The sequence below is a fragment of the Coregonus lavaretus genome, assembly GCF_964263955.1.
Source record: "Coregonus lavaretus genome assembly, chromosome: 26".
NCBI classification, from domain to species: Eukaryota; Metazoa; Chordata; class Actinopteri; order Salmoniformes; family Salmonidae; genus Coregonus; species Coregonus lavaretus.
Window position 1 is genome coordinate 30724937 of NC_140013.1, and position 15721 is coordinate 30740657.

The following is a 15721-nucleotide window of genomic DNA, read 5'->3' on the forward strand; positions in this document are numbered from 1 at the left end:
CCTAACAAATTCTACACATGCTGCGAGTGCAAGACTACAGTGGTTAGACAAGGACATGGTATGTGTGTTTGAGTCATAGCTCAACACCCCCCTTTACCAATGGAATGAGTGTATCAGTGAGCAGGAAGAGGACAGACGTATCTGAAAAGATATGTGTGCAGTATGTTGACTGAATATAGAGATGAGGAACTACCTCTAACCAGTCACTTTAACAGAGAAAATGTGATACTTTATTTTTTTCTGTTTTTGTTTGCTGTCGATGCTTCCTGTTAGCGATGTAATGTTTGGAAACTAACATGCTGGAAATTGTGAAACTTAACAGGAGATAAAAACAAGGGAAACACAATTTGTTTCACATTGTATTAATAAAACCTTGTTGAAATTATTTGTATGCAGTTAGACATGCTTTAGGTAAGGAAGGGAAATATTGTTATAGATGTTAAAAGTTGTTACTGATAACGAATGAAGATCAACATCACAGATGTGTCAGAATGACCAGACAAAGATAAGAGCAAAAATAGACCGATTTTATTATGCTATACACACAGCACTATATATCTGACATGTGAAAACTATCCACAGCAATCAAAATGCTTTTTTTTACTGGAACAATCAATAACAGAAAACAAAGAAATAAAAAACAATCAATCTAGTAATACAACATTAGGCTAAACAAAAAAATTAGTTACGTGATACATGAGCAATTTGATTGCTTCACCTGTTGATAAGACCAGGGTCAGAGTCCATTGAATAATTGTTTTAGAGCTGAGTGTCTCTCTAAGATAGTGGAGACAAGACCAATGCCCACCTCTCCAACACTCACAGTGAATTACTAACTCAGGACAGGACTATGAGTAGAGTGCTAGCAAACAGTGTTGTGGCAGTTAAACTATTACATCAATTTGTGCTGTTTTTAACTGTATTGTCCCACTGTCACAGTGGTTTTCACTGGTAAGATCCTCAAAGTTTTATCATGACGAAATATAGGGAAGACTGTCTTTGTGAAAGTGTGTGTGATTGTGTGTATGTGTGTGTTTTTATCAAGGTCAAAGAATGACAGCTTTCCCTTGACCAGGTCCAGATGCACTCTCATCTTTTGGGGAAAGTGATCTACTGTGAGGCGATGGAGATTTTGCTTTTGGGATAATGCTAGGTATACACCACAAGTAGTCATAACACCCCAGAATTCATCTGGCATATCGTTAGAATAAATAAGCCTGTTGTCATGCTTAGTGGCCACACCTGCAGCCCAAAAGTAACCATCCAAATTCTCAATATCCCAGCTGTGTGTTCCTGAGTTAAAACCCTCAGAGCCTAGGACACATCCATCAATCCTCTCTGGGTTGTCAGGAAGCTGTAGTGCTCTATCAGCATCCCCTATGCTGGTCAAGTCCTCGGACAGAATGAGACTTGTGCCTACAGTGTTGGGGTCCAGGATTACAGGAGCTAATGAGAGATAATTTAAATTGACAATTTACACTGTAAATTACCCACAAGTTTAATTGATACTAACACAAGTTTAATTGATACTAACATGAGCATTGTGTTGCAATAGAGAGAATAACCGTATTTTGAAAATTCAGAACAGTATGGGGGTCACTACTGGATTTCATCTGAATTTGCCTTTCAAACTCCTTTGACTGATACTGTTAATAATAATAATAAGCCATTTAGCAGACGCTTTTATCCTTACAGTCATGCGTGCATACATTTTTGTGTATGGGTGGTCCCAGGGATCGAACCCACCACCCTGGCGTTACAAGCGCCGTGCTCTACCAGCTGAGCTACAGAGGACCACACTTTCTAGGACTAAGAACAAGGCGCAGACTAAACCTACTGTTGTTGTTTTTTTTTGCTGTAAAACACTCACTGTAATGAACAATCCCTTGCATCTTCACCCAGACTCTGAACTGCAGGTTGCCCAGGTGTTTGGCCACGTCTATCAGCGCTCCTGAAACCCTCTGTGCATCCGGCAGTGGGTGCTGGGCTCTGGAAGAATGATTAGTGTTCAATACTGCTTTGATGATGGGTTCTGAACCACAGAAGAGATACAGGATGAAGATTACTTACCTTTTCACAGAGGCCTTGTAGTTCTGAAGAGGAACAAGAAAGCAGGTGAGATGCAAATCAGTGTTATCAATAAAATAAACAGTAAATAATACTGTAGAGAACGGCAGGGCAGGGAAGCAAACTCGGGTCACCGGCGTGAAAGGCACCTACGCATCGCACCAATAGGGTTAATCTACTTGGTAGGAATTGTAAAGTGGCTAATATAGCGAGGATCGCTATATTGTCCCCTCCGAACGGGAAGGAACGGGCTACGACTACTTAGACCCCTCACACATTCTGGGCTGTGCATTCCGGTGCATTCCGATGGCCGCCATTCCCACTTCGGACACCAATGTAGCGAATGGGGGCGCAGAGAAGTGAACCCAGGTCACTGACATGAAAGGCAAACACCCAACACATTGCGTCAATAGGGTTAACCCACTTGGTGGGAATTGTAAAGTGGCTCATATAGGAAAGATCGCTACAATACTCACAATATCTACTCATAAGATCAAAGGTTTACCTGCAAGAATGAGATGTCTTCAACTCTCAGCTGTTGTTTGATGGCTTTGATTGTGTCTGAAAGTGATGATATTGTTCTGCTCATCTCTGTTATCTTGTTCTTCATCATCTGACTCTTCCGCACCTCTTCCATTCTCACTGCATCTATCCTGGCCGCCTCTTCCTCTCGCAGAAACTGGTACAGATTTTTAAACTGCTCCTTAATCTGGCTCTCTGTGTGCTGGGCTTGGATCTGGAGACAGTGAGAGGGATATCTAAGACATACAGTACTGTATCCCCCCCATCCCTGATGGCATCCAATCAAAATTGCTTCACCTCAGTCTTCCGTTACGGTATGATGATGATCTTTCCTTCGATTAGAACCGAGTTGACAACAAACACAAACTAGCCAAAATGTGTACAATGTTGTTGCATCAATACTCAAATTTCATACCTTGATATGTTTTGCTGTTTTATCACAGGTGAGTTTGACTTCATTAAGGAGCCTCAGTTTATCTTTTAGGGGGTTCAATACAGTCTTGAGTTTCACCTGAAATGAAACAACATGGTATTCACAAACTTGTTACTCTATGTGACATTGCTGTGTAGGAAAGACATTTGGTTAAGAGTAAAAAATTAACAGATTTCACAGGCCCTATTTTAGCACCAACTATTGTAGAGCACCACAAACTACTGCTAAATGTTCCTAATAATCCCCCCCCCCCCCCACAACCTTCTCTGAATAAAAAAAAAATCCTACCTTATGTTCCTGTACAGCTTCCTGTATGGGGATGCAGTCATGATTTTTATGTTTCCTTGAATCACGACAAACCACACAGATGGGCTCTTGATCCTCCATACAGAAGAGCTTGAGTTTCTCACCGTGCAGACTGCAGAGCACCTCAGACCCTCCTGAAACGCTCTGATTCCTTTCCTTTAAGACAGCCTCACACAGGTTCTTTAGAGCCCGGTTACAGGGTGGATTACACATTGAAAATACTTCCCTACAAACGGGACATTCCTGAAATCCTCTCAGTCTCCAGCACTTCTGCAGACAGGCTTTACAGAAGCTGTGGCTACATGATAGGAGGACAGGATCACTGAAGATGTTTAAGCACACAGGACAGGAGAGATCCTCTTCTGGAAGAGACAGTCTGGAGGCCATTTTCTCAGTCACACTCGTAATGCCCCAATGTAAGGAATCAGTTAACTTTCACTTTTAAAGACTCACCCTTGTTTGGTAGCAGGCAGCTACTATAAGACTATGAACTAAAGGATGTCCTCATCTCCTCCAGCAACTGATCTGAAAGGTCCTGTGTCATGTACTTTGCCCTTTGTTGAACAAAACAGTCAAATAAATAGAGCTAGTTCTGTCAAAGAGTGCTGTGTTTTAATTCCTGTAAAAATACTTCCTGCATTCTGTGTATTACATGTGTATGAGGGGAGGAGCTTTGCAGCTACACACAGATACCGCAAAAGTCTGTACATAATTTATCATAGCAAAGAAACTGATTTGTTAATGGTTCTTGCTTCAAGCATTGTGAAGAGGGGGTGAATAACCCCTTAATTATGTTAGTGGTAGATGTTGAGGGTCTGTGTGTGAAGTTCCTTGTTTAGTTCCAAGTTAACCACTGGAGGGCAGTCAAGGTTTAACAGAGCTTGTATTTTGAAGACACACTATCCTTCACAATGAATTATTTACCCTAAAGCGCTTTTTGTGTACAATAACTTAATTCATTCAAATCATCCGGAAAGGAATCTCTCAACGAAAAACAGATTTTTATTTTTGCATCATGCAATTCTAGCAATTTGATTAGAGATTAGGTTGTTCAGAGGTCATGTGTTTTTTTTGTTTGAATTGCAGAATGTCAACTGCATCTATTGTCTCAGGGTTGTCCCATTGTCTCTCTATTACCACCTTCAGAGAGACACGTTTTTACCATGTTTTTGTGTGAGAAGAGAACAAGGAGACCTTGGCCCCGTAACCTTGACCACCGTGGAAGTGTTTGAGGCCATAATGACTACTGTGTGTAATTATGGTGTGAGGCAGGCTGGAATGGGACTTCAAAGCGTCTCCCTACTCTTGTCATGTTGAGGGTGGAGGAGTTTAGAATATATTTATTGAACATTTATTTACGTTGTATTTTCTTCCAAATGGGCAGGTCTGTAATGCCTGTAGAAGCACAGTGTTGCGGTGTACATCTTGAATTAGAAGAAACATAAAACATCATACTATTGTCGTACCTCAAACCATTGTCATTACAATAATATTTATACAGTATGAATATTTATCATACAGTAGATTCAGTTCTGAACACAGAACTGTCACTAAATGGTTGATTCTATTAATTGTGAACATGAATATTTGTGAGCCTTAAGCAGTGAGCTGTCTAATTACCTCAACTTCTGATAAAATATAATTAAGCTCAAGGTGTTGTTTGGTGGCCAGTGACTTTACCCATGGATGGGGGCAGAGAGGGTAAGATTCCTGCACCACTACAGGGGTAAACTACAGGACATGTCATGTAATCAGATCAGACCATCTTACTGTAGTCCCAACAAAGAAGCTTTTGCCATGGTGTCAGAGAAACGTATCACTTATCTGGGCTCTAATATTGTCCTTCAGTGAAAAGCTGCAGGGTTTTAATTGTAGAGCACTTGCATGAATAATGCTAGACCGAGCGATGTGCACTGCTGGAACATTGCTACTGTAGGCCAGTTTGCCTTGAGCGTGGCACTTCAGAACAGTACACCAGTGGGACGCTAGTGATTTAACTCTCCTTGTGTATTGATGACAGACTCTCATGTGAGTGGAAGGTTTGTGTTATTAACAGCTCATATTTCACTCTGCTGGAATGCATGGCTGTCTCATTGAAAGCCCAGGCACAGGAGGCCGTCTCTGAAACAGTACACTGTGAAGGTAAATCATTTGTTCAATTTGAAGGCTTTGGCCATTCAGGCATTACTTTAGTTATTGTATGCTGCATGTAATTAGAAGGTCCTGTCATATTTGGAGTGAGGAAAGACTCTCATTTATCTAATAGCTCTGTGATCTTTTTCACTATCTTTGTTTGCCGTAACAAGTGTTATTTTCTTGGCACTTAACCTTTTTCCCAGATGGGAATGTTGCTGCATGTTCTCACCATGGAAACAGATCCAACAGAAAGACAACAATACAACTCACACAGTGATGACGACTTGGCTCTGTATGTGCACAGACTGATGTGTCATCTAACTTGGTGATAGGCAGACAGACAGTTCAGATCTGCGAGCATTACAAATGTTCTCACAAATCTCCCATTGACACTGCTGAATGACTGAAGATGACAGGTGATTGATGCTGATGTACTGTAGATACTGCATTTACACTAGTAGGTTCTAAACCGAGTCCTTTGGGACCATCAGTCATTTCATGGATAGAATTGGATAGAATACATTTTTTTTTTAATGGAGCACAGAGACCTGTTTATTAGTGTGTGTGTGTGTGACTCAGCCCTGTGCCATCGGCTCACTCTCTCTTTCCACAGGAAAGGGTCTGAGGTGCTCTGCATGCATACAGATAGCCCCTTGTGGTTGAGTCAGTCTGGTTGAGGAGGCGGGATGGGGAGGGAGGAGGGTTAGAAGAGGGGATCCACCTCCACAGGGTAAAGATCCTGTCCAAATATGACATCACTGTCCTCCTAAAGGCCAAGCAGCTCTGCCAGTGTATGAAGGCAGAGGGTTGGAGCTGGATGGGGGAGAGCATGTACCAACAGGGTCCTCCACCTCTACAGGTTTACAGCTGCAGGAACAAAGGGCCAGGGGGCCCCAGAATACCTGGCTGCTATGCTGACTTTATTTCCATCACACCCAGTTGGACTCCCCCTATTTAACGACATCTTAAGTGAAGCCCATGGAATAACAAAGAGTAAAATAACATCTCACTTCCCAGATACATTATGTCCATATTCTCAATGACAAGAGCACAAACATGTTTTAAGTGTTGCTGTCTACCTCCGTTTCTCTGTTGTTGTTGAAGAACACAATTACGTTTTCATTGGTTTGACACTTGAATTAAAACAATAGTAGCAACAACACACGTCTTCATTGAAAACTGTTTTTCTTCCATTGCTAGATTACAAATATTAGTCAAAATCTGTTCTTAAAGGAGTGTGAAAATTCCATCACCATTCAGTCAACATACTGGACCCCAATTCTTCCTGCTTACATATTATCTCAAATAACCCCTGTGGAAATATGTATCTGTAAAGAAATATATGTTGAAGACCTCTAATAACAGCCAGAAAACAACTGCTCATTCTCACAATCTCAGAGGAGAGAGAAGTGTTGAGCAGGTTGCTCCTGCCGGCCGGCCTGCCTTTCAAAATGGTTTTGTGGATCATGGGTGTGAAGTAAAGTCCTTGATTTATTCATGGCGACAGATAATTGCTGGTGTCTTGTTATCTGTCAGAAACACTGGGCCAAGGGATGTTCCAAACTACAGTCAAAGCTTTTTGTGTTCGGACCATAAATCTGTCAAGCTCTGCTGTATATCACAGGCTGTATTTCCACGTAGAAATGTTTGACTTGATTTTCCCTTACGAAAAATTTATTAACCCTACAAAAATGCCCATTAATTATAATCCACATAATAATTCACATTTCCTATTGCTGCAGGATTATTTTCCTGCTGTAGCAAACTGGCTAAAATTAAGATCCTACATCTGTAGATCTATAGGCTACATGACTCAGCACACTGTGCTGTGCTAGCCCCAAATCCTTTCCGTTACAAATTAATCACAGACAGTGCTGGACTACCTGATGCTGTAATTACAGACGCAGGGTGTGACGCGCTGACGGAGGGAATCAGACGCTTCAGATTTCTGGCGGAGTAAATGAACACCCCACATGTGGAGGAGGGAACGGAGACATTGGTGCAGACCATATTACACTGTCTCTGTTAGTTTGCTTACAATTGAAGATGGCTTGGGGCAGCAGCTCCAGTAACTCTGCTGACATTTAAGATGGCTTGGGACAGCAGCTCCAGTAACTCTGCTGACATTTAAGATGGCTTGGGGCAGCAGCTCCAGTAACTCTGCTGACATTTAAGATGGCTTGGGGCAGCAGCTCCAGTAACTCTGCTGACATTTAAGATGGCTTGGGGCAGCAGCTCCAGTAACTCTGCTGACATTTAAGATGGCTTGGGGCAGCAGCTCCAGTAACTCTGCTGACATTTAAGATGGCTTGGGGCAGCAGCTCCAGTAACTCTGCTGACATTTAAGATGGCTTGGGGCAGCAGCTCCAGTAACTCTGCTGACATTTAAGATGGCTTGGGGCAGCAGCTCCAGTAACTCTGCTGACATTTAAGATGGCTTGGGGCAGCAGCTCCAGTAACTCTGCTGACATTTAAGATGGCTTGGGGCAGCAGCTCCAGTAACTCTGCTGACATTGCTCATTCTAACTCCTTGTGAAAAATAAAACAATCGATTGACCATCATTTGATTAGAGAACAATCTCAGTTGATACATAATGTTATGATTTTAGGTGGAACAATTAAGGTGAAGTGTCTTGCTCAAGGTTACCTCTTTTTGAAGGTCAAAAGGTACACTTGGTCAAAGCCTACACTAGCCTCACAGTTTATTTTTTATAAACCGTTGTTGCCTCATACACTAAGAATAGAGAAGAGATGTAGAATGTATGACAACTTGCCATAGTGTAATAAGACAAGCTTAAAGTTGCACCAAAACCTACTTCACAAGATTAGGCTACTGTATGATGCATAGTTCCCACTGTGTTCTCTCAGACTCCAGAGAGCCAATTCTGCCAAAACACTGAGCTTCAGTTCCCACGCTCAAAGTCCTCAACTAGTCTTGCATTATCTCCTACTTGTTCGTTGTAAGGGTTGGTGTGAGGTGTGACCCAGGTGCGGTGCAGGATAGACAGTAGGCAGTAGGCAGAGATGGTGAAACAAGGATCTTTACTGGTGGTCCCGAAGCCAGGATACAAAACAACGGACTTAACACAATAAAAAAAAGGTGGAGCAAAGAAGTCTCCAAAAACAGGCTGACAGACAAAATAGAAAATAGTAACTATGACTGAAATAATAAAGAATAAGGGAAAACCCTTCTCGAGTACCTGTACATACTTCTCAGATCAGACACTGATTAGTACTGCTGAGCACATAGAAACTAGCAGAGAAAACTGAGCAAGGGAATACAGGGAAGTGAGGGCATAAATACACAGGTGAACAGGTAGACACAGGTGACACCAATGATTAGTCCAGACTGTGAGTGAGGAGGTGCCTAAGGTTGTTGGAGGATGACACCTAGTGGGTCGCTCCGGAACTGCGACCCCATCCTGTAACAGGTCGTCAGACACTCTACCTGTACAGGTCCTACATCCTCCCTTTAATTTACTCTCGCCCAAAGGACTCTGTCAGTCCAGGACGTGGCTAACCAAGTAGATGCTTCAGATTCTCCTGGGATCATTCTGCTCAGATGACATCAAACAAGTAGTGGCTGATGACATAAAAAGTGAGGGAGAATGATGGATGAAAATAACGTTGATAAATCAGATAGTTATCGCATATATGCAGCAGATGTATAGTTTTATTTACAAGGATGATTTTTGAAAGTTTCATATGTTTTTTATTCCCCCCCTCCCCTCAGATCTCAGATGAGGATCCTCGTCTGCAATCAAACCAAGGGGCCACACAAAGAAATGTGAGTAACAGGAATCAGGGAAAAGAGAGGGTATAGTCTAACATTGATGTCATTGTGACTGGGAAGGTCATATTGTTATGGGGATGAATTGATTAGATATGAAGAAAGTCTTTAGGGAAAACTCTGACTGGAATTGTCTAGTTGTGACCCTCCCACCTTTTCCAAAACCCAACCTATGATTAGCATGGAAAGGTTCTGGCTTTTACAACTAATTTCAAATTATAGCGAGAACACCATGTCAGAGTGTGCAGACCTGTGTTTAAGAAACCTAGACATTACGCCCTAATTTCAGAACAAGAAAAGGAAGGGTGATGTTGTAATTCTCACCTAAAATACTTTTTTTACACCCACAATAACTATCGGCCTTTTACTGTTGTGTTGCAATGGGGAAAACACATTGCTCTCACCATGTCAGTGCAGGAAACAATCTAAAAAACACCTTTGCGTGACATAAACCTGGACATTTCTCTTTCAAACTGTTTATTTGACCAACAAGGCATTCTACATTATAGGCCTCTACAGAATCTGCCCAAATTAGCACCCCCAAACTGAAAGGTCAAGCTACGCCTATGACAGCAGTTTAAACATAAACGTTGAAAATGCTATCACTAAATTAGTGTGCATTGACATTTACACCACTTAAACCAAATCATCTAACTGTTGGGATGGCTCAAAACATGCACCTTGTACCTCGTAGGCCTAATTGACTTTTTAAGCAGCGTACTATAAACCCAGGCAGGAATGACACAATGTCTTCAATAACCCCTCAATGGGTGTGTGATAAGAGTTATGACCCCCAGCAGCATTTGGGCTGATATTATCAGCAGAGTCCAGTCTGACGGGTGAAGCTACAGAGCCTTAGAGAATAAGTGCTGTTGTAAATCTAGTTAAAAAAAATAAATAAATGAAAGCATGCATTCAAGTAGTGTAATGACAGTACCTTAGAAGTTAAAGAACAATTATTTTAGGGGAGATATATATCATTCGCCAGTGCGTATCAACCTAAAAAACAATACCTTGTGATGGGTGTGCTTCATGTTGTAGGTATGTGCATCGCTTGAGGTTTCTCATGCGGTATCATCTAAGGATTTTTAAACTGTCAGGTTACTCCTTCCTCCAGGAATGGAGACTGATATGGCCATGTGTTGCTTCTACATGTATGGGTCATTAGGTGCCTATACTGTACATGCCACATTAAATGATTAGAGGTATGAAACATTACTGATATTGATTTATTTGTTTATGATGTTATTCTACTTGTATGATTCCAACCCAGAAACACTGGGATATGTAGAGCAAAACCAAACGTGGTGGACAAAAAAAAACGATCAGCACAAGAATGTCAGAGAAAATGACATATTAAAGAGGTAAGTGCCACTAAATCAATCCATGAAAGTTTCCTGTTACAGTATTTTGGACTATCATAATCCATTAATTTGGACAAATGGTTCCGATGCTCACATCAAAACTGTCTTTCACCTCTAACAGAGGAGGGGTTGGGGGAGGGGGAGGTGGAGGAGGTGGGTAGGCCGTGGAGGAAGAAGGGGGAAACAGGGTAGCAATTAGAGGCCAAGCAGCACTTGAGCCAACAGTGATTACAGGTGATAATTGAAAAATATTTTGTGTTCTTTTCCCCCAGCTTTGAAGTGTTGGCCCTTGTCTCTTCAGGTCCTGGAGGCCACTCAAGCTTGATTTATGACACAGTTTCACGCTAGACATCCAAATTACACTGTACCTTAGTCCAGCCATGGCAAGGTAAGAATCACTCAATAGAACGTGGCTAATTGTTGCCGTAGATATAGCTGATGTTCATGTCACATGTGATGATGTGTTTTTCCTCTCTTTTCTCAGCTATAAGGTGTAAAGAGGAATTTATTGATGTAGCTTATCTGATGAAGTCACCATGTGTCAGGAGTGAAGCCACAATTACTTATTTTTTTCACTGAACACCCACGATAAAATACTTTACTCTTGACAATAAAATAGTGTGAGTGCGAAATACACTACCGTTCAAAAGTTTGGGGTCCCTTAGAAATGTCCTTGTTTTCAAAAGAAAAGCCATTTTTCTGTCCATTAAAATAACATCAAATTGATCATAAATACAGTGTAGACATTGGTAATGTTGTAAATGGCTATTGTAGCTGGAAATGGCTGATTTTTCTATGGAATATCTACATAGGCGTACAGAGGCCCATTATCAGCAACCATCAGTCCTGTATTCCAATGGCACGTTGTGTTTGCTAATCCAAGTTTATCATCTTAAAAGGCTAATTGATCATTAGAAAACCCTTTTGCAATTATGTTAGCAGAGCTGAAAACTGTTGTACTGATTAAAGAAGCAATAAAACTGGCCTTCTTGAACCTAGTTGAGTATCTGGAGCATCAGCAATTGTGGGTTCGATTACAGGATCAAAATGTCCAGAAACAAAGAACTTTCATCTGAAACTCGTCAGTCTATTCTTGTTCTGAGAAATGAAGGCTATTCCATGCGAGGAATTGCCAAGAAACTGAAGATCTCGTACCACGCTGTGTACTACTCCCTTCACAGAACAGCGCAAACTGGCTCTAACCAGAATAGAAAGAGGAGTGGGAGGCCCCGGTGCACAACTGAGCAAGAGGACAAATACATTAGAGTGTCTAGTTTGAGAAACAGATGCCTCACAGGTCCTCAACTGGCAGCTTCATTAAATAGTACCGTAAAACACCAGTCTCAATGTAAACAGTGAAGAGGCGACTCCGGGATGCTGACCTTCTAGGCAGAGTTGCAAAGAAAAAGCCATATCTCAGACTGGCCAATTAAAATAAAAGATTAAGATGGGCAAAAGAACACAGACACTGGACTTTTTCTTTGCAACTCTGCCTAGGTCAGCATCCCGGAGTCGCCTCTTCACTGTTGACGTTGAGACTGGTGTTTTGCGGGTACTATTTAATGAAGCTGCTAGTTGAGGACCTGTGAGGCGTCTGTTTCTCAAACTAGACACTCTAATGTATTTGTCCTCTTGCTCAGTTGTGCACCGGGACTTCACACTCCTCTTTCTATTCTGGTTAGAGCCAGTTTTCACTGTTCTGTGAAGGGAGTAGTACACAGCATTGTACAACATCTTCAGTTTCTTGGCAATTTCTCGCATGGAATAGCCTTCATTTCTCAGAACAAGAATAGACTGACGAGTTTCAGAAGAAAGTTATTTGTTTCTGGCCATTTTGATCCTGTAATCTAAGTGACCCCAAACTTTTGAACGGTAGTGTAAGTGATTCTTTGTAAGGTTGATTTCTAACATTGACATTTGATGATAGTGTTATAACATCCTAATAGCATTTTATAACATGTATTTACATGGCAAGTTTATGTGAGACTTAGTGAATAACAACGGCTGCTACTGCAACTCTTTCTCAGTCCTAAAAAAACTATTCCTGTTTTTAAGATAGCATTCCTATCTGTCAAGACCTTCATACTCAAACATTAGTCTACAGAAATTTCACATATGTCTTCTACGCACCATTATTCTTTGGGTACTCATTATTTTTAAGATACATTTAAGAAATATTCCAGACATTTCACAAATGTCTTCCATCCAACAACATACCAACATACCATGTTTTTTTCACAACATTGCAATGCTGCCACTTAGGATATCATCACATGTTCATGCTCCATTGTGACACTGATCATATTAATAATGCACCACAGAAGCGGAGGAGATCCTGCATGACTGAGGAGGCTGTGGAGAGGAGAGGAAGGGAGGGGAGGGGGTGTGAGTGTCTGAGCTCTTGACTAATCTTTCTCCTGTTTGCCCCCAGGGCTCTCATAAACACAGAATACAAAATTGCTTTTAGGCAAGCCTTCCTACAATGTGACACATACAAAAAGGCAATTCTTTAAAAGCGCCTCTCGCCTGTCAGAGCCAGCCAGAGGTATGAACTGAGTCACTGAAAGGAGCTGAGAGACAGTAGAAATATTTGGGCTTGGTGTATGGCTGAACACTAGCACTGTCTGCCGTTGCATTGGAGTCATGTAGGATAGGACAGGAGCTTGGAACTACCAGCCCAGAGGAGTTTCACTAGTTTTACCTCAGCTTGGAAGGTAAACATCTGCATTGTCTGCAGAAAGAGGCACCAGTGACAGACCTGAGCCTGTCTTCTCAGAGTACAGTACACAGGGGGAGTGTGGGCACCAGGCCAGCCATGAGCAGCCATGCCATTCTCACCGAGTCAGAGTTCTCTGAGAAGGAGCAAGAAGGGAGTCTGCTGGGTTTGGATGAGGAAGAGGAGGACAGTGGCAGCGAGGACAGTGAGGCTGGTTCAAAGAAGTCTTCTCTAGAGAGCGAGGGGGGCATGGCCGGCAGCTGCCAGGATGAGAAGAGACGCAGTCGCCCCGTCCACTCCAAGTCCTGCCGTGTGGCCGCCAACGTTCGCGAGCGCAAACGCATCCTGGACTACAACCAGTCATTCAATGCGCTGCGCATGGTGCTCAAACACGACCTCAACGGCAAGCGACTGTCCAAGATTTCCACTCTGAGGCGTGCCATCAACCGCATCTCTTCGCTCACCGTCTTCCTGCACTCCCATCCCAGCCCCAGCGCCCTGCCAGGAGGACAGACACCCTGCACCCACGCAGTGTGCCTCAGAGGGCAGCACTCAGCTGGGATTGGGGAGGCCATGCTGGACCTGGGGAAGGACAGGGAGAGAGAGAGGGGCTTCCAGACCCCGGTGGACACCTACTGTCTGCAGCGTAAGCTTCAACACCACCAGCAGTCCCTGCAGGATCACGATGCCCACAAGTCTCCCATCACTCTGCCTCCAGAGCTCCAGCTCTACACAGACACCCCAGGAGGAGGACACCCCAGCCCATCTTGCTTGCCCTCCCCATCCTATGCCCACTTCTCCCCTACTGAGACCCAGCTCTACACACCCTCGCACCCTCACGAGGAGTTGAACAGCCCCCTGTACTACAGCAGCAGTGAGTGGAGAGGGGGGTCAGGGTACCCTTTTGGAATGAGGGCCACCTGTCACCCGAACCACACTGACAGCTTCTCAGACTCCTCTCCTGCCGTGCCCTTCACGTGGCAGCTGGGTTACCTGCAAGGGTCAGCCTGCTACCAACAGTTCCTAACCATGCACTGACTCTGACTGAACCCAAGACATGAGCTCTACTGGAGGGCACCAACGTTACTATCTACAATTATGTCAAACAGAGGGAAACTGATGTGTGTATATGTCTATGTAAGTACTGTATGTATGGGATGCAATGATGGCTTTGGGTATTTGGCTTTGCAAGTTGATTTCTTAGTAATGTCTTACACTTGTTTAAACAGATTGACAAAAGTATTGATGGAATGAAATGTTACAGCAGAGGTTTGTAGAATACAGTATATGTTTTACATCCAATAGTCTCTAAAAGCGAAAGGAATGTGTTTAACATTTCAACATGTGTTTGTAATACAGAATATAATGTGATAAATATAGCTACTGAATGAGCTGTATGAGTTGTTAGTCTTAAAACAGAGCATGAGGGACTAAACACAATATACATCTAGATTTTTGTTTACCTGAGATATGTATGTTTACATGAGAAAGATGACTCTTTTCTCAAAAAGAGAATCATAGTGCTTCCTTCCCCTGCAGCACAAACCCCAGAAAAGCAACTTGTAGTAAGTATTATAGAAGTGTCAGAATTGTGCCTATGCAATTTGTATTTTTGTAAGAATTGAAAGATAATTATGTAATAATAAAGAGAATAAATCATGTTCTGAACATTATGAATCGCCCAAACTTTTTTGAAAATGAATAGAGGCTTTGCTATCACTGTTTGGAATATTTCTAACATAAGATGGTTGTTTTCAATGATTACTTATACAGTTGAGCCTTATTGATAATGATTTGCATGGTTGGTTTCTTACCCCTGCGTCTCTCCTTTGAAAGGTGTAGGTTACAACACACCTCCTCGGCTCTTCTCCGAGACACTGAATGTTACACTCTGTCTCTCATCCTATAATTAGCATTGCCAACCGCATTCCTTTTCTGTCAAGGAGTGTCAGTCAACTTGGAATTATATGAATGAAATAATTATGCATGTAGACATCCTTGCAATGTAATTGACCATGAATGAAGCTGTTTTGAGCTAATCAAATTACCCCATTTCTGATTCTCACCAGAATATGGAAAAAAGGTATGTGTGTGTGTGTGTGTGTGTGTGTGTGTGTGTGTGTGTGTGTGTGTGTGTGTGTGTGTGTGTGTGTGTGTGTGTGTGTGTGTGTGTGTGTGTGTGTGTGTGTGTGTGTGTGTGTGTGTGTGTGTGTGTGTGTGTGTGTAGGGGGATAGAGGGAGGTGTTTATGGTACCGCTATACAGCTCCTTTACATTCCTGATTCAGGAAGGCCTGTGCCATAAAGTCTCTGACCTCTAAGTGCTTGGGAGTGGATGAGCAATTGGCAGCATGCCTTCTCTTGTCACAAAGCAAGAAAACTCACTCGT

At 42.4% G+C, this 15721-nt stretch overlaps 2 protein-coding genes across 2 annotated transcripts; one reads left to right on the forward strand and one right to left on the reverse strand.

Moving 5' to 3' along the window:
• Positions 1-507: 507 nt before the first annotated feature.
• On the reverse strand, positions 508-3994 carry LOC311101677 (E3 ubiquitin-protein ligase TRIM35-like). The gene is made up of 6 exons (XM_084142827.1): positions 3311-3994; positions 3005-3100; positions 2573-2803; positions 2071-2093; positions 1871-1989; positions 508-1446 (listed from the first exon to the last, which is right to left on the reverse strand). The coding sequence occupies exons 1-6, from the start codon at positions 3713-3715 to the stop codon at positions 914-916; spliced, it is 1407 nt and encodes a 468-aa protein (XP_083998953.1). The 5' UTR covers positions 3716-3994; the 3' UTR covers positions 508-913.
• A 1016-nt stretch (positions 3995-5010) lies between these two features.
• On the forward strand, positions 5011-14372 carry LOC311101458 (class A basic helix-loop-helix protein 9-like; the record flags this gene model as incomplete). The annotated part of the gene is made up of 3 exons (XM_084142616.1): positions 5011-5029; positions 5349-5356; positions 13356-14372. The coding sequence occupies 3 exons, from the start codon at positions 5011-5013 to the stop codon at positions 14370-14372; spliced, it is 1044 nt and encodes a 347-aa protein (XP_083998742.1).
• Between the last annotated feature and the right edge of the window lie 1349 nt (positions 14373-15721).